Source organism: Hyla sarda, chromosome 8 (genome assembly GCF_029499605.1).
Source record: "Hyla sarda isolate aHylSar1 chromosome 8, aHylSar1.hap1, whole genome shotgun sequence".
NCBI classification, from domain to species: Eukaryota; Metazoa; Chordata; class Amphibia; order Anura; family Hylidae; genus Hyla; species Hyla sarda.
The window spans coordinates 87897848-87925293 of NC_079196.1; the positions used below are offsets into that span (position 1 = coordinate 87897848).

The 27446-nt window shown below is 40.3% G+C and overlaps 1 protein-coding gene across 4 annotated transcripts in view; it reads left to right on the forward strand.

Moving 5' to 3' along the window:
- Positions 1-27446, forward strand: part of ERBB4 (erb-b2 receptor tyrosine kinase 4) — a 1050606-nt gene that overhangs the window by 866602 nt on the left and 156558 nt on the right. For all 4 annotated transcript variants that reach the window (XM_056534264.1, XM_056534265.1, XM_056534266.1 and 1 more), the window contains one exon: positions 55-153. In XM_056534264.1, the coding sequence (XP_056390239.1) occupies positions 55-153 (99 nt within the window). The remainder of the gene's footprint in view (positions 1-54; positions 154-27446) is intronic.

A 27446-nucleotide genomic window follows, 5' to 3' on the forward strand; every position in this document is an offset into this window, starting at 1 on the left:
ATAATAGTATAAAACGATATACTGAAAGATTGGTGTTGTATTTTAATTATTTAGGGTATCTGGGTTCCTGAAGGTGAAACTGTAAAGATCCCTGTGGCCATTAAAATCCTGAATGAGACAACAGGACCAAAGGCCAATGCTGAATTCATGGACGTAAGTAATAATGTGTTATCACTGCTTGGCCTCCGGCTTGGGGGGCACTATATCAGTGTATAAAATATCGATAAATAATTTTACTTCTATCCTAAAATCAACACAACATTTATTTACAAAGGTAATCAGAGTTATTAAATGCACTTAACACTATAGACACAAAGGGCCACCAGGTCCTTAAGGGGTTTTTGTGTATTGGTTTCAGCCAATTTTGATTTGCGCATTAAATGCTAGACCCAGAATAATCAATATGCATCTACTATAAAAGAAGAGAGTCGACAACTTAATATCAATGGCATAAAGTCATCAGTAGAGATCTGCTTTCTGTTATCTGTAGGAGGTTGAAATATTCATATTGTACACAATTAGGGTTCTACAGATGTCACCTGAGGTGTAACATGAAGCACATGAGCCCCAATCCAGAGAAGTATTTGGACCTCACACTTACCTCTAGACCACTTGTAGCTACACCTATGAATGCTACAGGGTAAGGCACATTATAATGCACTGTAAGTCAATTAATTTATTTATCGAATGTTCTATTCTGAGATATAAAATAACATAATTATAAAATATGCAAATGTTCACACCATAGCCCTGATGCCTGAGTAGGTCTGGGTCACCAGTATCTTAAACTGCACATGATAGTTGGGTGGGCTAGTTCAGATTTTGTATTGCTGTCTATGGGGGTATATACACAATTATGAATATTACATTTTTTCTTTCTGGGACAAAACTGTATGTTTTAAAAAATTTAAAAAAATCTTTAAATTAATCATAATATAAACTTCAATAAATGATTCATCATTTAAAATGATACATTTTATTTTTAAATATTTTTTTGTCATAATGGATATGTAATGCTCCGATAATCTTCCAATCAATTTAGCCTTTAAGGGAATCTGTCAGCTATTTGCTATTAATAGTTGCACACACCATTGGATAGTTGTTAGGGTACAAAATTAAACTATATCTTTCCTGGAGCTGGTGGTGGTTGCCAAACGTATTAAAATCTCTTTTTTTTTTGAGCCAAGTGTCAAGAAGGTTGTACTAAGCTTCTCATGTGTCACAGTCTGCACGCCTCCTGGCTCGCCCTCAACTCCCAATCGCTCCATGGCTTACAAACAAAGCTAGGACATACATAGCTTTGTATGTCAACCAAGGAGTAACTAGGAGGTGAGGGTGAGCCAGAAGGCATGCCAGGCTTTGACACCTGAGCAGCTTAGCTCAACCTTCTTGACACTAACATGAGAAATTAAAAATTAATTTTGGCATACACCATCTGTTCCAGGAAAGATACACTTTGCTTTTATACCCTAACAGCTCTTCATAAGTGTCTGCTGCTGCTTGATGGGGATTTTTAAATGCTTATTTCTTACACTTCACACTATCTTAGCAAAATACAGAGACAGTATCCTTATGTGAAAAGAGGCTTTGCTTTTAAATTGCAAAAGCTTGTCAAACTCTACACCATGAATGTTTCTTTTTCTTTTATGCATAATGCATTCACCTTTATTTTTATTTTTTTGGAGGAAATAATGAAATAATAATTTCATGTCAGGGTGGTCTCTAATTCAGTGCAAATCAATACATTGTAAGCATTGAAGTGTTTAATCTGACAAGTGACTCCAACATAATCATCCCCTTTCGTACACACAATGAACCAGCATCAATCACTTCAGCAAATGCGGAACCTTTAATGATGAGTGTGCCATCAGCCAGTCTTTTACATTAATGAGGAAGCACAATGTTCCACAGCTATTATGTATGGCAGGCTAGGTTCAATGTCTTAAATCTTAATAAAATGCTGTAGTCTACTACTTAGTACAAGACAACTTCTTCTGGAAATGACCTGTGACCTCTCCTGACATCCCTTTTTTTCTTACAAGAAGTGTATAACCAAATAACCAATCAAAGTCGGCAGTGCCAGACAGTGTAGGGACTGGTAACACCCATTTGGCTAATTAGTCATCTATTGGTCATTTATTTATTAAAACACATAGGCCACGAGAGGCCATAGGTGCTAAATATATCAAATATACAGTGCTAAGCATGAAATATAGGGCAAAATATAAAAAAAATTACAAATAACTATAATTAATATATGTCTTCTTATAATAATATATTAGAGTTAATATATGTCTTATAATGATAATAAAAATAATAAATAAATTATATATCTATCTATATCCACGTATGTGTATATATAGGAGTCTATTTCTGCATGGCCATTGCTGAGTCATAATCGTTTTTTATTGTTTACCCCATGACTAATCACTAGAACGAGACGAAAAAAAAAAAAAAAAACGTGCATCTCTCTCCAGTTTGTGTCTATGTGAACTAGATGCTCCCATAGACTTGCATTATGAGACTGTCTCGGTCAAGTGATACTGTGCTAGGGAGAACACGCTAAATGTGCATTTCTCCTGGCTGGTTCTAGGGATTGGTTGGGTGCTGAATGCTCGGACCCTCAACGAGCAAAACTTTTGATAAGTCTTTATGACATATATTTTGCTATTAAAGTGCCCATTTAAAGCTACCATGATCAGTATGTTATGGTTGGTTAAGCAATATGTGATTTTCTCTTTATGGTAGGGAGGATAATTGCCTGATAAGTAGTAGAATAAACATTTGTATGAACAATTTTGTATTTTTTTTTTTGTGCCTTATTATTTGTATAAATGTTTTCTCCAGAGTTGTATCATCAAGAAACGTCCTTAGTATTTCTTGCTCCTATGGTGAACAGAATGGATAGTAACTCTTTGCCAGCAACATTTGACAGGAACATAATAAGGAATTGGGAAATTAATAACATGATGAAGTGTCTGTGTACTGTATATTTGTCTACTCATTGGGTTACCTGGTGACCAAAGCCATTTCTCTAAAATTACCAGAGAAGTGGAATATGAAAAAAATTTGCCTTCCCCAAGACAGATGACAGCTATCCTTTTTATTCCCCCTAATATACTTGCATGTTCAGCCAAGAAATGTTCACATCTGAGGCTCCATTCTGACTACTTCATAATTTTTGATGGCAGGAATAATTCTGCATGCAGAGGCTTCAACAGAACCCCAAGGGACCCCCTTAGAAATCTACTACTGTCCACTGCTGTTTAGATCTGCCATCAGCATAGTGACATAGCTTTTATTATGTATTTAAGCAGGTGTGAACAGAGCCCAGGCAGATAGTTATATTTTTAATCTGATGTATTTATTATTATTATTATTATTATTATTATTATTAGTATTATTACTCTTTGAGCAAAGATGTTCATGTGACTCTTCAAAATGTCCCTTGCTTGAAGTATAGCCATTTCTGTCCCCACTATATATCAGCCACATCAGATCTCAAACTGATGAAAAAATAACAATACCAGATGGAGTTATTGGCAGAGATTTGTATTGTGCCTGTAAGACAAGTGCTTCTCAGAAAGCAGAGAGCAGCCATTTTGCTGTATAAACAATGGCTAGACACCCTCCCATCTGATTATTATTTATGCCCTACGTTCATTGTTGAAGCATATGTTGTAGTTTGTAATTTTAACTGGCCAGACAGTGTAATTTCCATGGATTCCAAAGATGAGTAAGAAATTACAGCATATCTAATAAGAGTTATCGAATGCGGCCAACTTGCTGGAAAATTATAATGAAATGGTTACACAGTCAACCAGCACCCAGCGTTTACACAGAGATTTCATTACATTCACATTACAGAGCTCATTACTAAAAATGTCACTTGTTACCATGTAGTTCAGCTTAAAGAAAAGAAAAAAAAAAGATATGGACACACGTCAAGTACTGCTTGTGCAAACTTCATATTGGAAAAGTCAAACAGTATCTCTCCTTCTATTACAGCCATAGTAAGATAATACAATTACAGGAAAACTGAGTGCAAACCGTTTTTGGTCTTCTCATCAAGCTTTTATGGAACAAAAGCAGAGGGTCCAGCACGTCAAAGAATGCAGCTTTATTGAAGATAACAAGACACGTACAGGTAAAAGACAGACGCGTTTCGAGCGCATGCGCTCTTCCTCGGTGACGTCACCGAGGAAGAGCACATGCGCTCGAAACGCATCTGACTTTTACCTGTACGTGTTTTGTTATCTTCAATAAAGCTGTATTCTTTGACGTGCTGGACCCTCTGCTTTTGTTCCGTCCTGTGGTGTGTGCCTGGCCGGGCACAGGTCCGTGCACCAATTTGGGAGAGGTGAGCTGAATCCTGTACCTGTTTTGATCAAGCTTTTATGTATGTACAGATATATAAAGTGTTGGTAAAGTAGTCAAGTTTTCTGCAAGAACATTTGATGTTTTGGTATGGCAAACCAACAGTGAAACAGTGTAGTTGTGAGATAAGTGCACATAGTACATATAGTACTTTATGTTCTAAAATAAGATGACTAAAGCATCTATAGATTTTGAATGTTGCTAACAGTTGTTTAAAACTTAAGATGATTCATGGGAAATGTAAGCAGTAAGAGGGAATAAGTGTGGAATTGCATAAAGTAAAAAGCCAAACTCATCAGCATACACAATAATACCCGTACCCAACCTTTATGTTACACTAGGACCGTTTTTTTTTCCGTTTTTGCATTTTCGTTTTTTGCTCCTTGCCTTTAAAAAATCATAACTCTTTCAATTTTGCACCTAAAAATCCATATGATGGCTTATTTCTTGTGCCACCAATTCTACTTTGTAATGACGTCAGTCATTTTGCCCAAAAATCTACGGTGAAACGAAAAAAAAAAAATCATTGTGCGACAAATTTGAAAAAAAACCACGCCATTTTGTAACTTTTGGGGGCTTCCGTTTCTACGTAGTACATTTTTCTGTAGGTCCATACGATTAAAATGATACCCTACTTATATAGGTTTGATTTTGTCGGACTTCTGGAAAAAATCATAACTACATGCAGGAAAATTAATATGTTTAAAATTGTCATCTTTTGACCCCTATAACTTTTTTATTTTTCCGTGTATGAGGCGGTATGAGGGCTCATTTTTTGCGCCGTGATCTGAAGTTTTTAACGGTACCATTTTTGCATTGATAGGACTTAGTGATCGCTTTTTATTCATTTTTAAATGATATAAAAAGGGACCAAAAATGCATTATTTTGGACTTTGGAATTTTTTTGCGCGCACGCCATTGACCGAGCGGTTTAATTAATGATATATTTTTATAATTCGGACATTTCCGCACGCGGTGATACCATATATGTTTATTTTTATTTTTATTTACACTGTGTTTTTGTTTTTTTTGGAAAAGGGGGGTGATTCAAACTTTTAATAGGGGAGGAGTTAAATGATCTTTATTCACTTTTTTTTTTCACTTTTTTTTTTCAGTTTTATAAGTCCCATAGGGACCTATAACACTGCACACACTGATCTTCATCATTGATTACTGGTTTCTCATAGGAAACCAGTGATCGACGATTCTGCCGCATGACTGCTCATGCCTGGATCTCAGGCACTGAGCAGTCATTCGGTGATCGGACAGCGAGGAGGCAGGTAGGGGCCCTCCCGCTGTCCTGTCAGCTGTTCGGGATGCCGTGATTAGCCGCGGCTATTCCGAACAGCCCGACTGAGCTAGCCGGCAACTTTCACTTTCACTTTTAGTCGCGCGGCTCAGCTCTGAGCGTACGGCTAAAGGGTTAATAGCGCGCGGCTAACCCTGTGTAACCCTGCGTTATATCAGGAGAGTAGGACCAAGGACGTACATGTACGTCCTTGGTCCTTAAGGGGTTAAAGCAAAAATCGTGTATTCATTCCCAGAATCTTTCTTTACACAAACAATGAAAAGGATACAAAAAATAGCAAAGCTACTAAATATTTCTAGTGATAATGTTGGAGGCAAAGTTTGCAAGTTCAAAGTTAAACAAACAATGGGTGAACTACCTACATTTAGCAGGAAGTGTAAGTTTTGATTCCTGAGGAGGCAGGTAGTCAAAAAGATGTGAATGATTGCAAGGGACCTGCAGCAAGATTTGGTGGCAGCCGACGCTTAGGTTTCTTTATGCACAAAAATGTCCCTGAACTCTAAGACATACACCTCTACTGACCCAAAGCACACACAAGACACTCAAAATCCTATAATCATATTCTAAATCTGTACTGTGGATCAATAAAACACAACTATGGATCAACACAAGATTTATCATTCTTTTCAAACGTATGGCTTTATATGACAATTTTTTTTAACTTTCTTTTGTTTATATGTGACCCAGTTATCAAATATTTGCATGACCTTGATAAATAAATCACACCTAAGCAAAACCCGGGAACCCCTTTACAAAAGCATTTTTTAAAGCAGAAAAGTTTTCCCTTATGTTAATGGACGAAGTTCTTTATCTACCCTTTATTACAGTAGCATTGCTGGAGAGTGATGGGGGGGGGGGGGGGGGGAGGGCGTACCACATCGGGTGACACCCTGACTGGCCTACCTGGCACTAAATATCTGCACTCCAACTATCCCGCAACAACCCATCCACCCTCCTCAGAAATGAAAAAATATTAAAAACATACTATGCCGCACCATGAATATCCGTACTCTGGAGGCTTTTTTTGTTTAATTTTGAGCCTGCATTTTGTGATGTTGGTGGGTGGAGTCTTGCATCGCTGCGCTGAGGCCGGAGTTTACATCAGGAAGGAAGACAGTGAAGCACCAACAGGCACATAAACAATGGTGAAGCCACAAAAAAAAAAAAAACGGCTTGCTATGTTACCCACCCCAAAATGTGCATGAAGCTGTATTGCTATGGATGTTTCTTTTTTTAAAGGGATACTCCGGTCAAAACCTTTTTTCTTTTAAATCAACTGGTGCCAGAAAGTTAAACAGATTTGTAACTTACTTATATTAAAAAATCTTAATCCTTCCAGTACTTATTATCTGCTGAATGCTACAGAGGAAATTCCTTTCTTTTTGGAACACTGATGACATCACGAGCACAGTGCTCTCTGCTGACATCTCTGTCCATTTTAGCAACCATGCATAGCAGATGTATGCTAAGGGCAGCATGGTGGCTCAGTGGCTAGCACTGCTGCCTTGCAGTGCTGGGGCCTTGGGTTCAAATCCCACTAAGGAGAACAATAAATAAAGAGTTATTATTATGATGTCAGCAAAGAGCACTGTGCTTGTGATGTCATCAGAGAGAATTCCGAAAAGAATTTCCTCTGTAGTATTCATTTTTATGACACATATGGGTGATTTAGGTAGTCTGTAAACATTCTTACACAATTATTTTGTGCCTTATTCTATTTTAACACAACATTAATTTAAAAATGTAGTGTGTACACCAGCATGTACGTGTCCTAAAATTAAGTGTGCGGTGTGTATTTTTATCCTTAAAGTTAGTTATTAGTTATGCAACAATTTTTTTCTATACTTAATATTAATGTTGTAGCTTTGTTTCATGATGCAGAACAAAAACAGTTGTTAAAGTGGATGTTAATGTCCTTTTCTGCAGACATATGCACTTTCTGTAAGCCAGGTTGGACCTGGAATACATATGCAACTTTTAAATGGAGATGCAACCTTTTTTTCTTTATAAATAGCGACTATTGCATTTGATAAATACATGACCAGTGCAAAGTAAAAGAAAAAATTACTACGTGAACAGATTTCAGAAATGTGCTTTGGAATAAACAAAAATCTAAAAGTCGCAGCATGTATAGAAAAGTACGTGCAACTTTTTTACGCAATAAAAATCTACTACAGAGCTTGATAAGTCTCCTTCTATGTCTAAAAGTTGGAAGTATACTGTGGTGGCTCTATGATGTCCTTAGACTTGTTTGTTTCTTCTGGTAATGGAGAACAAGAAGGATTCAATCAGGTACCAGGATACCTTAGAAGAAAATGTCATGCTTTCGGTGAGGAAGCGTCAGCTTGGATGTCATTGGACCATCCAATAGGACAGTGATCCCAAACATGTCAACCAATGATTGGTGTCAGAAGTCCTGAAAGATTATGGAGTGGCCTTAACCCCTGCAGCAATGCTGTAATCATTGCTAGCTCTGAGCTGGCAGAAATTTTAACAGCAGTTTACACAGTTTTGCCAGAGTAAACTGCAATAAATGTACCCAGTGGGCACCTTTATCCACTGCCCTTTTCATCTAGGCCAAAGCAAAAAGTCATAGTGATGCTTTTCACCATTTTAATTATGCTAGCTTATCCTTGCAATTTCTATTACTTGATATTATATTGACTTCTACTTCTGCCCTTTGTCTGGTTGCTGACGTTCTCCATATTTTGACCCTGGAAAGATTATTTTGACCTTGTGTCTTCATTAAAATTGGCTATGAGGTTTTGTTCTTTACCTTGGCCAACTGAGTATGAGGTTTCTTATAGTTACTAGAAATTGTCAGCATCTGCCATTCCCTCAATGTTCTCTAGTCAGTTTATTCAAAAAGATATTTACCAAATGCCCAACACGCACTAACGTCCTACATTCCGGAGAGTTGCAAGCTCTTGAATGGATTGTCCAACCGCAGAAATTTGTTTTAAAACAATTCAGGGTGTCAAGTCAGGGTGTCATAAAAATATTAAAGCAGCCATACTTACATTCCCCAGTTCCCTGCAATTGCCATCCGTTGGCTTCCAGTCCCTGCTGCTCATTGCTGCTTCTTTTGACATATCTGTCCCTTCAGCCCATCACTCATTACTGCTTGACCTGCCTCTGCCAGTGACTGTCTGCGCGGGCAGTTCCTGCGTGTTTGATGTGTCACAAGAATCAGTACTAGGGGCTATTAGAAAGCTAGGATAGGTGAGTATGGCTCTTTTCTAATATTTATGTCACCATAACTCAGTTTTTAGCCCCTTTACATGACAACACTAAAAAAGGCATTCTATAGATAACATTTATGGTCTTCTACTGTGCACAGTAAAATATATCTAAAGTCTGATCAAAATAGAGGGCTAATAAACACACAATGAGGTCTGTTTATATCTTTTATAAAGATAAATGATGATAACACACCAATGAAGTTCATTCATAGCTCATACCGTTTAACATCTAACTAACTGAATAATTCCAAAAAATCTCTTTGCTGCTAATACTGTGGCATCTACTACAACTGATTGAAGTTCTTGAACTTTTCGTAAATTCATTGATGCTAGAAATGAAGCGGCTTTTAATGTCAGGAAGCACGTCAAGAAAATAAAAACTTTTTCAAAGAATTGCTTTTTCTAAAGGCTATTTTCATTTTTTTTTCTGCTGGCAAGCATTTCTGAAAAGAATTTCTCTCCACATATGTGATTGGTGAAGCCACTCCATTCCTGTTTGTTACATATTTGATGTCTCTGCCTGCTTATTAAAAAAAAAAAGGGAAAAAAAGTCATATCCTCAGTTCACCTTTAAAGGAAAGTGCAATTTCTTAAGAGCACATGAAAATTCAGATACGGACACTGGTTTAATACTTACTGTCAGGCGACCATTAAACACGCACTGTTCATTCACTGCCGTTCTTTCTATTAGCTGCTCCAGCAGTTTGTATAAATCTGCCTTTATGATCCATAATTATCTTTCATCTGCCCTTTCATTATCTGCTCTGCAAGCAGCAAAGACAATCAAGCTGCCCATCATGTGGCTATGATCTGAACATCAGGCCATATGACTTGCAATACGGGGTCACTGGAGAGGTTCCATTGACAGGTTGACATGTAGAGCTCTCAGTGACAGCAGATTCATCAGATTGTGAGTAGGGTGCAGAAAATCTGCCTTTTCACCTTGAACTAAAAATATCTATTCAAATATTTGACATTTAATAGAGCTACTACTCCTTGATTCTATCAAGATGGTCTACAATATCATGGGCTAAAGCGAGTGCACTCTGTACAATGTAGCCCTGTTAGTTTCTTGGTGACATAGTTTGCAAGGTTGAAAAAACACAGTAGTCCATTGAGTTCAAACTGGAACCCTACTGTGTTGATCCAGAGGAAGGCAACCACCCCCCCCCCACCTTGTCATGGTTACCGGCCTAGGTATAAAAAGATCACTAGAAAGACGTCTTTTCTAGTGTTGCTCGCGAATATTCGAATTTTATTCGCGAATATTGCATATTTGCGAATTCGCGAGTATTCGCGAATATAGCACTATATATTCGAAATTATGAATATTCACTTTTTTTTCTTCACAGTACACATCACAGTGATCATCCCTCTCCGCTTCCAGCTTGTGTGGTCTAAAGAAGGCTCTAATACTACTGTGTGAGACCGCCGGGCGAATATTCGCATATGGCCTATGCCGCTCAACACTAGTCTTTTCTCGAAACTAAATAACCCCAGGCTTGATAACCTGTCTTGGTACTGTAATCCTCTCATACTGTTGAGTTTCCAAAAGGATGACCACTACATTTCTTATGGAAAGCAAAAAATTATACAGAAAGTTTTTATTGTAAACAATCTAGTTTAAAGTTAGATATCTTCGGTGTCATAATTACCATAGTTCCCTTGTAGATAACGGGCCCTGTATTAGTTTGTCCCATTTCTTTTTTTATAGGTAAGAAACTGTGCAGAACTCCTCTCTCGAGGGAACTGCATTGTCAGCAAATTAATGAAAAGAGGATTTTGGCTAATGGGTCTTGTAAACTCCAGACCTATCTGTATCTGTCCTTAAAAAGAGGCCCATTTAGTTTCTATGTTGCCCTCTTTCTTTTATGTACGCCACGGGATATTTTATGCAGTAAATTGTAATAGCTGCCATGCTTTTTCCACAGATTATGAGACATGCTGTAAGTGCATTTGGAGTCATTTTAAACTTTATACCTATCTCACATGTTAGTAACTTAAATGCTATCAGTCTACAAGATATCTACAAAATCATTTCCAGAAAAGGAACGAGAAAGCCGAAGATGGATGTGATCCTGCTGCAAAGAATAGGTTAATGGTGTGATAAATTGTGCGCTAAGGAAAATGCAAAGGGAAAGTAATTTGGCAATGGGGCAGTCATTTTTTGCACCCCTTACCTCCTACTAATGGATCCCTAATGACTGTAATGACATAATGCGTGTTAGTAAATAGATTGCTTGATATCCTATTCAGTAGAGAGATGAACGGAACAGCATTAAGGGAAAAAAAATCTTTACAAACCTTCAGGGTCCACAATACAAGCAATTTACACTAAAACTACTGGACTAATTTGAGCCAGAATTTTCTATTCTGTTCCTCACAATGAGACTGTTTCTAAGGTAACACGTCTGGCTAGGTGACATAATCACATAATGAGATTCATTACCCCTTCTTTCCATGAAGCAGGTAACAGTCTTCACGAGACTCACGATTGGTATCATCGCTAGCATTACATGGCTGCCATCTTACTGTGGATGACACAGAATGATGATAATCCCTTGTAGTAATGTAAATCCCTTTCTGTTTTATCATCTTAGGCACGTATCAAGGATACTGTTAACTGAGTAAATAACGCAGATGAGAAAGCCTTGGACTTTAGTTTAGATGGAGTGACATGTGTGATCGAGTACAAACATGAAATTTATAGGCTAGAAGAAACCCTGAGTTAACTGAAAATGTTATAGACACAAAAGACCAAAGCTAGATCTGTTGTCCTGTAGGAGTAGTCAAACTTACTTGAAACCTTTTATTAAAAATGGAATTAAAAAAAATACTAAAAATATTTTTTTCAAGACCTTGCCATTATGTTCCTAACTCTTCTCTGCAGTCTTACAATGTTTCTTCAAATACCTTGATCCAGTTGTATCAATAAATACACATATTAGATATTACAAAAATTTTGTTTGGGATATAGGGAGGGCATGATGTTTGAGACAGCACATCTCCTCGTGTAAAGGGAGGTCGTGCTACCGACAATGATGAATGAAATGAATACCTGCCTGAATGATCCAGTGATCACTCAAGTGACTCTTTACTATCATCTTTTGCCCCGTTATCCAGATGGTCTTCCCCCCACATCCCACCCCCATGTACATGGAGCATTTTCATCATACTAGTTAACATTTCTGGTTCCATGCTTTATGCCTGCTGTCTTTGTGGTGTATTTTACTCAGTAGATAATACTATGTGTCCAACTCCTTTAGGCTCATGAGACTTTATGCAGACAAACATCTTATATCTATTTGTTTGATGAAAAGAGGTACCACTTTTCTTTAGATAAGATTTTCATTGTCCATTCCTGTTCATATTTTTTACAGCTGAGTTTTCAAGAGCATCTATATCCTGATGCTACCCAATAGCTCATCATCCCTTTTCTCTCAAAGTCTCTTGAAAACAGTCGATAGCTTTTATCTGTCTACCCTCTTAGTTTATTTACTGTTCAAAAGTTGCTAAACTTTTGACCTATGGTGTTATAGCTTCTTATCATGGACACTCAAACTACTTTTTGGTCTTCTACAAGTCAAATTATTTTCTTTCTTTCAATTCAATTGCCATATATGCCAGTGATGCCACTGTGTACCAGTAAGAGCATTAGGTTTTTGACCTAAAATACAATATCAGTTCTTGAATGCCATTCTTTAGACTCTTCACTATTCCAAGCCCACAATAGCTAGAATCTACACTATCAATATCTGTCTAGAATCTGTTTGTGTTCCACAAACCACTTAACCCTTAATTTTTTACTGTATATTTGAAATGATTCTGTGAATTTGTAATGCAAGACTCTTAGATGAATACAATAAATGCAATATGTAGGACCAGTACAGCCCATGCTTTATTTTTCTATATGGTTTGTGTCTAGTTTGGATACATGTCTCTAGTTAATGTCCAATATGCTTTACTGTGTCAATAGTCAATTAGGTAAGTTTAATTATTTATTGGTCATAGTACAACTATCTTATGCAATAATATGTGGATTGTTTATTAGATGATGTATTTGAAGGATAACCTCAGCCCCTCCAACTAACATTTGGACTGACTACCACGTTTCTTTTTTATTGTAAACTCAACTGTGACACTTCTACTTCATTGACCTCACCATACATTGACCCCTCAGCAAAAAGAGTAAAGGAGTGTATTTTAACCCCTTAAGGACCTGTAATTTTTTGCACATCTGACCACTGTCACTTTAAGCATCAATAATTCTGGAATGCTTTTACTTTTCATTCTGATTCCGAGATGGTTTTTTTGTGACATATTCTACTTTATGTCAGTGGTAAAAAATTTTTGATACTTGCATCATTTCTTGGTAAAAAAAAAAATTAAGAACATTTAGCATTTTTTTTTTAACTGGTGTTACCTCAAATTTGACATTTTTACAAGGGGTAATAGGAGAAAATGCCCCACAAAATTTGTAACCCCATCTCTTCTGAGTATGGAAATACCTCATGTGTAGATGTAAAGTGCGCTGCGGGCGAACTACAATGCTCAGAAGAGAAGGAGCGCCATTGGGCTTTTGGAGAGAGAATGTGCCAGAAATTGAAAGCCATGTGTGTTTATAAAGCTCCCCTAGTGCCAGAACAGTGGACCCCCGCATGTGACCCCATTTTGGAAACTACACCCCTCGTGTAATGTAATAAGGGGTACAGTGAGCATTTAAACCCCACAGATGGCTGACAGATTTTTGGAACAGTGGTCTGTGAAAATGAAAAATAAAATTTTTCATTTGCACAGCCCACTGTTCCAAAGATCTGTCAAACACCAGTGGGGTGTAAATGCTCACTGCACCTCTTATTAACCCCTTCAGGACGGAGCCCATTTTGGCCTTAAGGACCGGAGCGTTTTTTGCACATCTGACCACTGTCACTTTAAACATTAATAACTCTGGAATGCTTTTAGTTATCATTCTGATTCCGAGATTGTTTTTTCGTGACATATTCTACTTTAACATAGTGGTAAATTTTTGTCGATACTTGCATCCTTTCTTGGTGAAAAATCCGTAAATTTGATGAAAAATTTGAAAATTTTGCATTTTTCTAACTTTGAAGCTCTCTGCTTGTAAGGAAAATGGATATTACGAATACATTTTTTTTTTGTTCACATATACAATATGTCTACTTTATGTTTGCATCATAAAATTGATGAGTTTTTACTTTTGGAAGACACCAGAGGGCTTCAACGGTCAGCAGCAATTTTCCGATTTTTCACAAAATTTTCAAACTCAGTATTTTTCAGGGACCAGTTCAGGTTTGAAGTGCATTTGAAGGGTATTCATATTAGAAATACCCCATAAATGACCCCATTATAAAAACTACACCCCCCAAAGTATTCAAAATGACATTCAGTCAGCGTTTTAACCCTTTAGGTGTTTCACACGAATAGCAGCAAAGTGAAGGAGAAAATTCACAATCTTCATTTTTTACACTTACATGTTCTTGTAGACCCAATTTTTGAATTTTTACAAGGGGTAAAAGGACAAACTTTTTATTTGTATTTGTAGCCCAATTTCTCTCGAGTAAGCACATACCTTACATGTCTATGTAAAGTGTTCGGCGGGCGCAGTAGAGGGCTCAGAAGGGAAGGAGCGACAAGGGGATTTTGGAGAGTACGTTTTTCTGAAATGGTTTTTGGGGGGCATGTTACTTTTAGGAAGCCCTTATGGTGCCAGAACAGCAAAAAAAAAACACATGGCATACCATTTTGGAAACTAGACCCCTCGGGGAATGTAACATGGGATAAAGTGAACCTTAATACCCCACAGGTGTTTCACGACTTTTGCAAATGTAAAAAAAATATATATATTTTTACCTAAAATGCTTGTTTTCCCCAAATTTTTTTATTTTTAAAAAGGGTAATAGCAGAAAATACCCCTAAAAATTTGAAGCCCAATTTCTCCCGATTCAGAAAACACCCCATATGGGGGTGAAAAGTGCTCTGCTGGCGCACTACAGGTCTCAGAAGAGAAGGAGTCACATTTGGCTTTTTGAAAGCAAATTTTGCTCTGGGGGCATGCCGCATTTAGGAAGCCCCTATGGTGCCAGGACAGCAAAAAAAAAAACCACATGGCATACCATTTTGGAACTAGACCCCTCGGGGAACGTAACAAGGGGTTAAGTGAACCTTTATACCCCACAGGTGTTTCACGACTTTTGCATATGTAAAAAAAAAATTTTTTTTTTACCTAAAATGCTTGTTTTCCCAAAAATTTTACATTTTTAAAAAGGGTAAAAGCAGAAAATACCCCCCAAAATTTGTAATCCAATTTCTCCCGAGTACGGCGATACCCCAGATGTGACCCTAAACTGTTGCCTTGAAATACGACAGGGCTCCAAAGTGAGAGCGCCATGCGCATTTGAGGCCTAAATTAGGGACTTGCATAGGGGTGGACATAGGGGTATTCTACGCCAGTGATTCCCAAACAGGGTGCCTCCAGCTGTTGCAAAACTCCCAGCATGCCTGGACAGTCAACGGCTGTCCGACAATACTGGGAGTTGTTTTGCAACAGCTGGAGGCTCCGTTCTGGAAACAGTGGCGTACCAGACGTTTTTCATTTTTATTGGGGAGGGGAGGGGGGCTGTATAGGGGTATGTGTATACGTAATGTTTTTTACTTTTTATTTTATTTTTTGTGTTAGTGTAGTGTAGTGTTTTTAGGGTACAGTCGCACGGGCGGGGGTTCACAGTAGTTTCTCGCTGGCAATTTGAGCTGCAGCAGAAAGTTTGCGGCAGCTCAAATTTGCAGCCAGATACTTACTGTAATCCTCCGCCCATGTGAGTGTACCATGTACGTTCACATTGGGGGGGCATCCAGCTGTTGCATAACTACAACTCCCAGCATGCCCGTTGGCTGTCGGTGACTGCTGAGAGTTGCAGTTTTGCAACAACTGTAGGCACACTGGTTATGTATCACTGAGTTTGTGACCTAACTCAGTGTTTCACAACCAGTGTGGCTCCAGCTATTGCAAAACTACAACTCCCAGCATGTACGGTGCATGGTGTACGGTGACTGCTGAGAGTTGTAGTTTGCAACAGCTGGAGGCACACCGGTCGTGAAACACTGAGTTAGGTAAAAAAAAACTCTGAGTTTCACAACCAGTGTGCCTTCAGCTGTTGCAAAACTACAACTCTCAGCAGTCACAGGCATGCTGGGAGTTGTAGTTATGCAACCAGCAGATGCACCACTACAACTCCCAGTATGCACTTTAGCTGTTTGTGCAAGCTGGGAGTTGTAGTTATACAACAGCTGAAGGTACACTTTTCCATAGAAAGAATGTGCCTCCAGCTGTTGCAAAACCATAAGTCCCAGCATGCCCATAAGGGAATGCTGGGAGTTGTGGTGGTCTGCCTCCTGCTGTTGCATAACTACAGCTCCCAGCATGCCCTTTTTGCATGCTGGGAGCTGTTGCTAAGCAACAGCAGGAGGCTGTCACTCACCTCCAACGATCAAGACGATGCAGGTCAGTCCCGCCGCTGCTCCTGGGGCCCCGATCCCAACATTAACGCCGGTGATCGGGGTCCCCAGCACCCGGGGTGCACGTCCCGCACCCGCTCACGTCCTCCAGAAGAGGGGCAGAGCGGGTGAGGGAGTGACACCCGCAGCAGGCGCACTGATTGGTCGGCCGGTAATTCGGCCGACGAATCAGGGCAATCGTGAGGTGGCACCAGTGCCACCTCACCCCTGCAGGCTCTGGCTGTTCGGGGCCGTCAGAGACGGCCCCGAACAGCCAGTAATTCCGGGTCATCGGGTCACTGGAGACCCGATTGACCCGGAATCGCCGCAGATCGCTGGACTGAATTGTCCAGCGATCTGCGGCGATCGCCGACATGGGGGGGCATAATGACCCCCCTGGGCGATATGCCGGGATGCCTGCTGAACGATTTCAGCAGGCATCCGGCTCCGGTCCCCAACCGGGGGCCGGAATTCCCACAGGCGTATGGATACGCCCTCGGTCCTTAAGGACTCGGGATGCAGGGCGTATCCATACGCCCTATGTCCTGAAGAGGTTAAATTCTGTGAGGGGTGTAGTCACATGTGGGGGTCCACTGTTCTGGCACCATGGGGGGCTTTGTAAATGCACATGGCCCCTGACTTCCATTCCAACCAAATTCTCTTTGCAAAAACTCAATGGCGCTCCTTCTCTTCTGAGCACTGTAGTTCGCCTGCAGAGCACTTTACATCCACATATGGGGTATTTCCATACTCAGAAGAAATGGGGTTACAAAATTTGGGAGGATTTTTCTCCTATTACCCCTAATGAAAAAAATCTAATTTTTCTTTTTCACGTCCAACTTTAGCGGAAATTTGTCAAACACCTGTGGGGTGTTAAGGCTCACTATAATCCTTGTTACATTCCGTGAGGGGTGTGGTTTCCAAAATGTGGGGATTTATTGTTTTGGGTTTATGTCAGACCCACTGTAAAATCACCAATTTAGACCTCAAATGTACATGGTGCGCTCTCACTCCTGAGCCTTGTTGTGCGCCCGTAGATCACTTTACCCGCACATATGGGGTAGTTCTGAAATTGCATTACAAATTTTGGGGGTCTTTTTTTCCCTTTACAGCTTGTTAAAATTTAAAGTATGGGGCAACTCCAGCATGTTAGCGTAAAAAATTAGCCCAACTTTCGTTAAAAGTTTTAAAAGTGTAGACCCCAACTTTACCTTTTCATAAGGGCTAAAAGGAGAAAAAGCCCCCCAAAATTTGTAACGCAATTTCTCCCGAATACGGAAATACCCCATATGTGGCCTTAAACTGTTGCCTTGAAATACGACAGGGCTCCAAAGCGAGAGAGCGCCATGCGCATTTGAGGCCTATTTTGGGGATTTGCATCTGCCACCAAAATACCCTACAGCAGTGTTTCCCAAACAGGGTGTCTTCAGCTGTTGTAAAACTCCCAGCATGCCTTGACAGTCAGTGGTTGTCCCGCAATAATGGGAGTTGTTGTTTTTCAACACCTGGAGGCTCTGTTTTGGAAACAGTGCTGTACAAGATGTTTTTTTTTTTGTTTTTTTTTGGGGGGGGGGGGCTGTGAAAGGGGGGTGTTTTACTTTTTATTTTGTGTAGTGTTTTTAGGGTACATTCACACAGGCGGGGGATTACAGTGAGTTTCTCGCTGGGAGTTTGAGCTGCGGCGGAAAATTAGCCGCATCTCAAACTTGCCGCAGAAAACTCACTGTAAACCCCCTCTCGTGTGAATGCACCCTGTGTATTCACATGGGGGGGGGGAACCTCCAGCTGTTGCAAAACTACAACTCCCAGCATGCACTGACCGACCATACATGCTGGGTGTTGTAGTTATGCAACAGCTGGAGGCACATTGGTTGCACTACACAGAGTTTGTTACTTAACTCAGTGTTTCGCAACCAGTGTGCCTCCAGCTGTTGCAAAACTAGAGCTCCCAGCATGTACAATCTCTCAGTGCATGCTGGGAGTTGTAGTTTTGCAACAGCTGGTGGCACACTGGTTGCAAAACACTGAGTTAGGACACATACTCTGTTTCACAACCAATGTGTCTCCAGCTATTGCAAAACTGCAACACTCAGCATGCAGTCGAAGGACAGTTTTGCAACAGCAGGAGGCACACTGCTACAACTCTCATCATGTCCTTTGGTAGTCTGTGCATGCTGGGAGTTGTAGTTATGCAAAAGCTGGATGCACACTTTTTCGTAGAAAAAATGTGCCTGCAGCTGTTGCATAACTACAACCCCCAGCATGCACAGACTACCAAAGGGCATGCTGTGAGTTGTAGTTGGAACTCCAGCTGTTGCAAAACTACAACCCCCAGCGTGCCCTTTGGCTGTGCATGCTGAGAGTTGTTGCTAAGCAACAGCAGGAGGTGAACAGGCCTCACCTCCTGCTGTATCCTGCCGCCGGGACCGCAGCTGCTGCTGCCACTGTGACCGCCGCCGTGACCGCCGTCGCTTCTGAGGGGACCCCCGCCGGACCAGGAAGATCTAAGAGACATCCACCAGCCCTGATCGCCGCTCTGATCACTGCCCAGCAGGGCAGTGATTGGTCGTTCGTTCTAACCGATCAATCACGTGATCATGAGGTGGCACCCGTGCCACCTCACTCCTGCTGGGTAAGGGTAAATGGGGTTGTCTCGTCCCATTCACCCTTTTTTTCCGGGTTACCAGAGACCCAATTTACCCGGAATCACCGCAAAACGCCGGTCTGAATTTACAGCGATAGCCGACATGGGGGTCTCAGGACCCACCCAGGTGTTTCCACGGTGTGCCTGCTGCTGGTATGCCCTGGGTCCTTATGTCCCAGGGCATCAGGGCGTACCTGTATGCCCTGGGTCCTTAAGTGGTTAAAATGTACATTAGACAAAACTTGTATAAATCTTTCAAATTCGCATGTGGTTCATCTAAATTTAATTTAGAGGTTATGATCTTTTTAAAGAGGGCCTGTGGCATTTCCAAAAAAAATCCACCGTTCAGCATGTCATAACTGCCTCTCAGATGTGTGTGTTTTTTTCTTACACCCACTCTCTTTTTCAAACAACTCACTGAAGACCAAGGAGTAAACATAATCCTGCAAGACAGATCCAATATTATCACTGAGAAAACAAATACTGACTTATATATATAACTTTTATTTCTATTATAAAACTTTTTATTTATTTCACTTAAAACCCCATCAATGTTCACTCTGATACAGATAACCTCAGACTTCACACTGTCTAACTACCTTTACCTAAGGATACACTTACTAATAAAGCATACATAGTCAAGTACATCAAAGTATTTAATAACACTGACCCCTTAATGTTGGCACAGTACTGTCGCAAAATAATAATAATAATAATAATGTCAATTGAAACAACGTGTTTCCCTGCCTTTATGCACAGTTCGTCAGTCAATATAGTAATATAGTGGAGTGAGCCATGCAAAATTCCTCATTTAAAAGATACCTTCGGACATTAGGGTATCAAGTCCCAGACACTGATGTCAGGCTAGTTAAAGTGTACCTGTAGTTAGCAGAATTTTTTTTAGATAATGTAGATAATACCATTATATGTATATTTTTAATATGCCTTGGTTAAAAATGTGTATATTTTTGGGTGAAAAAATTATGTCCCTGCAGCTATTGCATGTGTATCTATGTGAGGTGTCCAAATATAGGAAGTGAGGGCAAGACAAGTAGGGCTCTGTGCAGGCTCCATACCTGTTAATCAGCCTGATGTGTGGGCCGGGAGCTTGTCACAGACCCTCACTGCACAGAGCCCTGCTTGTCCTCAGTGCACAGAGCCCTGCCTGTCCTCAGTGTACAGAGCCCTGCTTGTCCTCAGTGTACAGAGCCCTGATTGTCCTCAGTGCACAGAGCCCTGCTTGTCCTCAGAGTACAGAGCCCTGCTTGTCCTCAGTGTACAGAGATCTGCTTGTCCTCAGTGTACAGAGCTCTGCTTGTCCTCAGTGCACAGAGCCCTGCTTGTCCTCAGTGTACAGAGCCCAGCTTGTCTTCAGTACATAGAGCCCTGCTTGGTCTCAGTATACAGAGCCCAGCTTGTCCTCAGTGCACAGAGTCCTGGTTCTCCTTACTGCACAGAGCCTTGCTTGTCCTCAGTACACAGAGCCCTGCTTGTCCTCAGTACACAGAGCCCGGCTTGTCCTCAGTATATAGAGCCCTGCTTGTCTTCAATGTACAGAGCCCTGCTTGTCCTCAGTGCACAGAGCCTTGCTTGTCCTCGGTATACAGAGCCCTGCTTGTCCTCAGTATACAGAGCCCTGCTTGTCCTCAGTGTACAGAGCCCTGCTTGTCCTCAATGTACAGAGCCCTGCTTGTCCTCAGTGTACAGAGCCCTGCTTGTCCTCAGTGTACAGAACCCTGCTTGTCCTCAGTGTACATAGCCCTGCTTGTTCTCAGTGTACAGAGCCCTGCTATCCTCAGTGCACAGAGCCCTGCTTGTCTTCATTATACAGAGCCTTGCTTGTCCTCAGTGCACAGAACCCTGCTTGTCCTCAGTATAGAGAGCCCTGCTTGTACTCAGTGCACAGAGCCCTGCTTGTCCTCCGTGCACAGAGCCCTGCTTGTCCTCAGTGCACAGAGCCCTGCTTGCCCCCAGTATGCAGAGCCCTGCTTGTCCTCAGTGTACAGAGCCCTGCTTGTCCTCAGTGTACAGAGCCCTGCTTGTCCTCAGTGCACAGAGCCCTGCTTGTCCTCAGTGCACAGAGCCCCGCTTGTCCTTAATATACAAAACCCTGTTTGTCCACCTACACTTCCTGTCTCCTCACTGAGAAACAGAGGCAATAGCTGCAGGGATAAAAATATACACATTTGTTAACCAATGTATATTACAAATATACATATAATTTTATTTACTACATTCGATAAAATTTTTTTTGCTAATGATGGGTACACTTTAGGCCTTATTCCCCAGCTATTGATGCCCTTACTATTGGTGCCTGATATGCTAGTGAGCACATAGTGATTCCACCACTCAGTCAGACATTGCGGGGGTACTTTTAGGATGGCAAGATGCTGTTCCAGAAGCATCCCCGCAATGTCTCACTGAGTGTACCTGACTGCATACCCCCAGATTAAAGACTTATGCACAAGAGTGGTGAATGCTGTTGTCTTATTTTCTCTTTACATTGTGATTACCAGGGTTTCAAGTGCAATAATCTGTAAGTGAATAGGCAATAGATATGAGGCAGCTAAGGAACAATATTATTAGCTGTTTATGGAAACCACAAAATGCTTTCTAAGACAATTATGTTCTATAAAGAGGAGATAAGTATTTGGCTAATTAAGTGATCTCTTATCATATTTCCCTACCTCTCTTTATCTTCTTTATTTAACCTGCCAACAATGTGAACCAGATAAGAGGTCATTGTGTGTAATAAACATCTCATAAGTGTGTTTTGGTATTGGTTAATTTTACCTCTATGATTAATATACCACTATTGTAACCTTTTTGATCCCATTCCATTAGACATTGAGAAATAATTACTAGTTACAAGTGTAAGTCTTATACAGGCTTGTTCCCTGGTGACCCTCTACTCCTCAGCATGATGTCTTCCTGACTCTTGTAAGACCATGCTTTCAGGCAAGCATTGCTGTTGAAATCTTTTCTGGAACAAAACAATTCCGATTTTCCTATTCAGGGTAAACTAATGGTTGCTTGACAAAAAAAAAAAATACTTTAAAATGTCTTTCTTTAATCACTTTCATAATTAAAGTCTAAGGCTTTGTGTTGTGTTTTACAAGTCACAAGCTTATGACATTTTTTTCTGTAAGTGGCCCAGTACAGGGATTAGGAGGCTGTCATGTGGATTTTAAATGCATCTCTAATATTTTTGAAAGTCTGGTGATATGCAAGGAATATATTAAAGGGGTTATCCAGGAATAAAAAAACAGAGCTTTTTCTTTCAAAAACAAATCCCTGTCTGTCTCCAGGTTGGGTGTACTTCTGCAGCTCATTTCCATTAAAGTGAATGGAGCCAAGTTGGAATACCACACCCAAACTGGAGACAGTCAGGGAGGGGTTTTTGAAAGAAATAAGCTCTGTTTTTCGATACCTAGGATATCCCCTTTAACTATTCATTTCAGGTGAGTATTAAAAGAAACCCATCTGTCTTAATAACTGTAAACTAGTGGGTACAACTAACATAGTAAATACATTTACCATTCCAACTGCAGTTGCACAGCTGGAAAGCACACCACTTGAATTTATACATATTGCAGATAACTTTCTTCTATTTGATAGCCTTTGTCTTTCCTGACATTTTTACAGATCACCTTATTTACCTTGCAAAAAAGTTCTAATGTCTTGGCCACAATGTGTCTCCTTTCCAGGCAAGCTGTCCACAGCTTGTTGGGTTTAAAACATCTCAACACAGCAAGATCAAGTTTGGGCTTAACATATGCTTTGTATTGGTGAGAGGGCACGAGACTGTGTACCTGCAAGTCATTCTCTGGAAGAACTGTTCTGTCATATCAAGGCTTCCCTCCATCTCAGCAACAGTGCTTTCTGTGCTTAGCATAACCTCTTTCTTCCTTTTGTGCTGTAGGTTGTACACAGTGTTTCCTACTGTATCTAGTCTCACCCTTAACCTAGTATGCTGACTTGTCTTAAGCAGCAGTCCACTGCTTAGTGTAACCCCTTCCTTGCCAAGCCTGTTGTTTTCCTTTCTGATTACATAGCACTTGCCAAATCCAGCGCATCAGTCACCTATTCTCCCTACACATTCCATTTATAGTACAGTAATGTGTCCACAGAGCACGTTCTCCAGTATGCTAACAACCCAAAACTATGCATGCATCTATTAAAATGACCATAAAAGTCCTTTATGGTGCCAGAATATTTGGTTAACTGAGCAAGAAAAGGTTATAACTACAAATCTATACTGTATCATGTACAAAAGGTCGTCCATCTGTGTCATGTGAACATGCAAGTGAAATTGCCCAGGTACTCAAGTGGTTAATAATTAAATCCCTGTAAGATCTTGTTGTTTTTGCAATAGAAAGGAAAATCCAGATATAACATTAATTTTTGCTATCCAAATGGGATTTGGCAGCCATCTTCTCAGGAGAAATCAGGATTGTGTTGACACATGATCAATACATGCCCCCACAGCTTCTGCAGACTGCAAGTAACTATGCCGGTCCACACAATGTTAAGGATTGAGAACAAAGTCACAGCTTCCTTCTGTACCTGGTTCTTGGCAACACATTTAAGAGCTGCCTGACAAAAACGGCACCGGATAAAATAAAAACAATATATTGGGGAGTATGTATGAAAAATTACAATGGGAAATATTGTCTCTTTCCAGTCTCCCTTTAAAAAGTAAAATAAACTAAGTAACAATAAAACTACATTTATTTTTCCAAAGTTTTTTTAAAACTAGTTTTAAATATGACTTTATGTATAAATTACAAAAACATGATGGCAGTGACATTAACATTGCGTATATGGATTTAACGATGGATTACTTGACTGACACAGTTTGCTTTACGAACCTTAACTCAATGAAATTATTGATATTTCGTTGATAGAACTAATTTAAGATTAAATGCATTCGCAACGTCTTATCACATCTTCAGAGATGTAATAACATTCTGACTCCCACTGGGCTTCTGCAATGTTTTTCCAAGCCCTCTAGCTACGTTATGACTAAAAGATATTGTGGAGTACAGAAATTCATTTCATCGTCATTAGAAGTTGATAAGGACCTGGCATGTCATCTATTCTCTTTACAATTCAGATTAAATAGAAGGAAAAGTATTATGTGGATTGCCTGAGGCAGGTTACTTGACCAGCTGAGAAGCGGCCAGTCATATGCATTTGTAAGCTCAAATTCAAACTCGCGGACAGGTTTCGTAGTCCCTTATGAGTGGGAGCATTCTATTCATGAGGGGATCTCTGGCATTTAAGAAATTCTACTTTCATGTTTCTTGAGGATGAATACATTACTGTGTCTATGCTTAGACGAATAGAAGCTAGTTTGTTGATGTCCCTCATTAGCAGTGTATGTCAAGTTTCTATAACCAAGAGAATTTTTATCCCCTTGGCACAATGTAAAAGTGAATTATTTAAACTATACTATGAATATCACAGAGATCGTAGCACATTGCTTCCTAGGAGTATGTTGACGTGTGCTGTGAAGTGTGGCTGTCCTTTAATATAAGCCTTAGAATATTGTACATCATAAAATGCTTTATTGGATTTTTCTAAGAAGATAACACAAAAGGTTAGGCACAATCATTCATTATTAAAGGGTTGCTTTTATTGTACTTTTTTTTATCACAGAAATGGATATCTCCAATTCATACAGATTATTTCAATAATATATTGTCATAGGGTCCCCAGCTATGTTTCATGATGCAGAGATCATTTGTATGTATATGCAGAATTTTTACTTTTTTTTTCCTCTCTCCTACTGGAAGTCAATTTTTTTGCAAAAAAAAATCTTTTTAAGGGTATATTCACATGTACAGTATCCTGTTCATATTTCATGCGCAGGATTTGAAGCTGCAGATTTGTTCAGTCATTTAGATTACATTGAAATCTGCAGCATCAGATCAAATATGCACAGGATACTGTACATGTGAATAAATCCTAAAAGTGTGCATGATGTGATGCACTGACTCATCTAGTGCATGTGGAGTGACCATTAGCCCAGACCTCTGATGAAGCTCTGAGGAGCAAAACATGTCAGGGCACTATTTGTCTGAGTTTTTAATAAACCTGTGTCACCGGTCGTAGTTTTATTATACTTGCTGTTAGAACTGCAGCCATCAACAGTATATATGTTATGATACTCCCAGTGTTATACGATTGTGTATACATGCCCTCATGTCACAATGACGTATACCTATTATGGTTGGACAGGTGACAATGGTATTTTTAAACATCTTTTTTGGTAATACCTTTTTGATAAACACATTAATAAAAGTGATGTTTTAAGGTGGAGTAATAATAAGGGTATTTTTGATCCCAGAAACAAGATTTGTTGGTTCGAGCTGCATGCACTAGATCCCAGCCTTTTAAAGGCACTGTGGGCTCTAGACACCACTGACTGCAGCCACTAGCAGTGTGTCCCAATTTATGTAAAGAGTGCCTATTATCACATACAAACAGCCCAAGTACCATGTAAAGTGGGTAATAGCTTCCTTATGATGCCCTATGTGTACAAAACTATAACTATATTAATATATTCATCTTTAAATTACACTTTTTCAGTCACAGAAGTGCCAGGTCTCTTATAGTGTTGAGCGGCATAGGCCATATTCGAATTCGCAATATTTCGCGAATATATGGACGAATATTCGTCATATATATGCTAAATTCGCATATTCGTAATATTCACGTTTTATTTTCGCAAATGCGAAAATTCGCGTATGCGAAAATTTGCATATTTGAAAACTGGCATATACAAAATTAGCATAAGCAAAAATTTGCATATGCGAAAATTAGCACAAGCTGGAAGCAGAGAGGGATGATCACTGTGATGTGTACTGTGGAAAAAAAAACGAATATTCGTAATTACGAATATATAGTGCTATATTCGCGAATATTCGCGAATTCACGAATATGCGATATTCGCAAATAAAATTCGCATTGCGAATATTCGCGAGCAACAACAGTCTCTTATATGCAGTTCTATTTCCAGGAAGTGCAAAGCTGCAGCATGCACACTTTCTCCCGGCTCTAACCCTTCCTGCTCTGCAGGATTAATGTGCAAGTCTCAGTGCTGGAAGCCAATCAGGGAGGGGTGGGGAAAGGAGAAGGAGTGCATGCTGCAGCTCAGCAACACTTTTAGCACTCTTGAGCTTAGAAGTAAAACAGCATTTTATAACTTTGTAAACAATGGGCATGTATCATTTGTTTTATCTCCAATTAGCTATCAGTAGTTGCCCAATGTCTGCAGCTCTGAGCTTTATATAGAGCTGCCATATTCTCTTTAGGTTCTCAGTTATCATAACTATTGAAGAAGCTAGGCATTTTTTTTTCCTGATATTCTGTTGTCTAAACTTTTAATTCAATTATACTGAAATGGCAGTGAGCAGTGAATCCGCTGAACCTGTGTGGATGATGGCGTGGGCCGTACCAGGGAGCGGAGTCTAAGGTGCCGCTGGTTTTCACCAGAGCCCACCAAAAAGCGGGATGGACTTGCTGCAGCAGGCGGCATCCAGGTCGCTACCCCTGATATGATTCGTCCACACTGGCTGCTGAGGTGTTATGTGGCACAGGTAGGATGAGGCAAACTCGTAGTCGGTATGCCAATCTGATGAAGGAAGATTAACCGTTCGAAACGCGTCATTGGAAATAATTAATACAGTGCCTCCTGGCACTTTCTTCTTACACAATTGTGTCTAATTATCTTGGAACTACGAACAGCACCTAGACAAGGGTCCTTTTATTCTGCTGCTCCTTTCAAACTCATAGTCTGGACAAGCAAGAGGTCAGGGCAGATTGCACAGGAGCATGGTCAGGAACGAAGCTAGAGGTCTGGAACACTGTAGACAACACACAACAGAAATGCTTTCTCTAGGGCTAGTGAGTACAAAGATCCGGCAAGGGGAAACAGGAAGTGCTGACACTGATTAAGGGTTTACTGGCAGTTTAAATTGCAGAGAGTCGGAACGTCACCATACTCTCCTTAAAGGGGTACTCCGCCCCTTGACATCTTATCCCCTATCCAAAGGATAGGGGATAAGATGTCAGATCGCCGGGGTCCCGCTGCACGTAATAACAGGCAATACAGGGGCCACTCTGCAGGTAATAACAGGCAATACAGGGGCCGGAGCATCGTTACGTCACGGATCCGCCCCTCGTGATGTCACGGCCCGCCCCCGTCAATACAAGTCTATGGGAGGGGGTGTGGCGGTCGTCACGCCCCCTGCCATAGACTTGCATTAAGGGGACGGGCGTGACGTCATGCTGCTCCGGCCCCTGTATCGCCCGTCATTACGCACAGAGCAAATTCGCTCTGTGCAGTAATGATGGC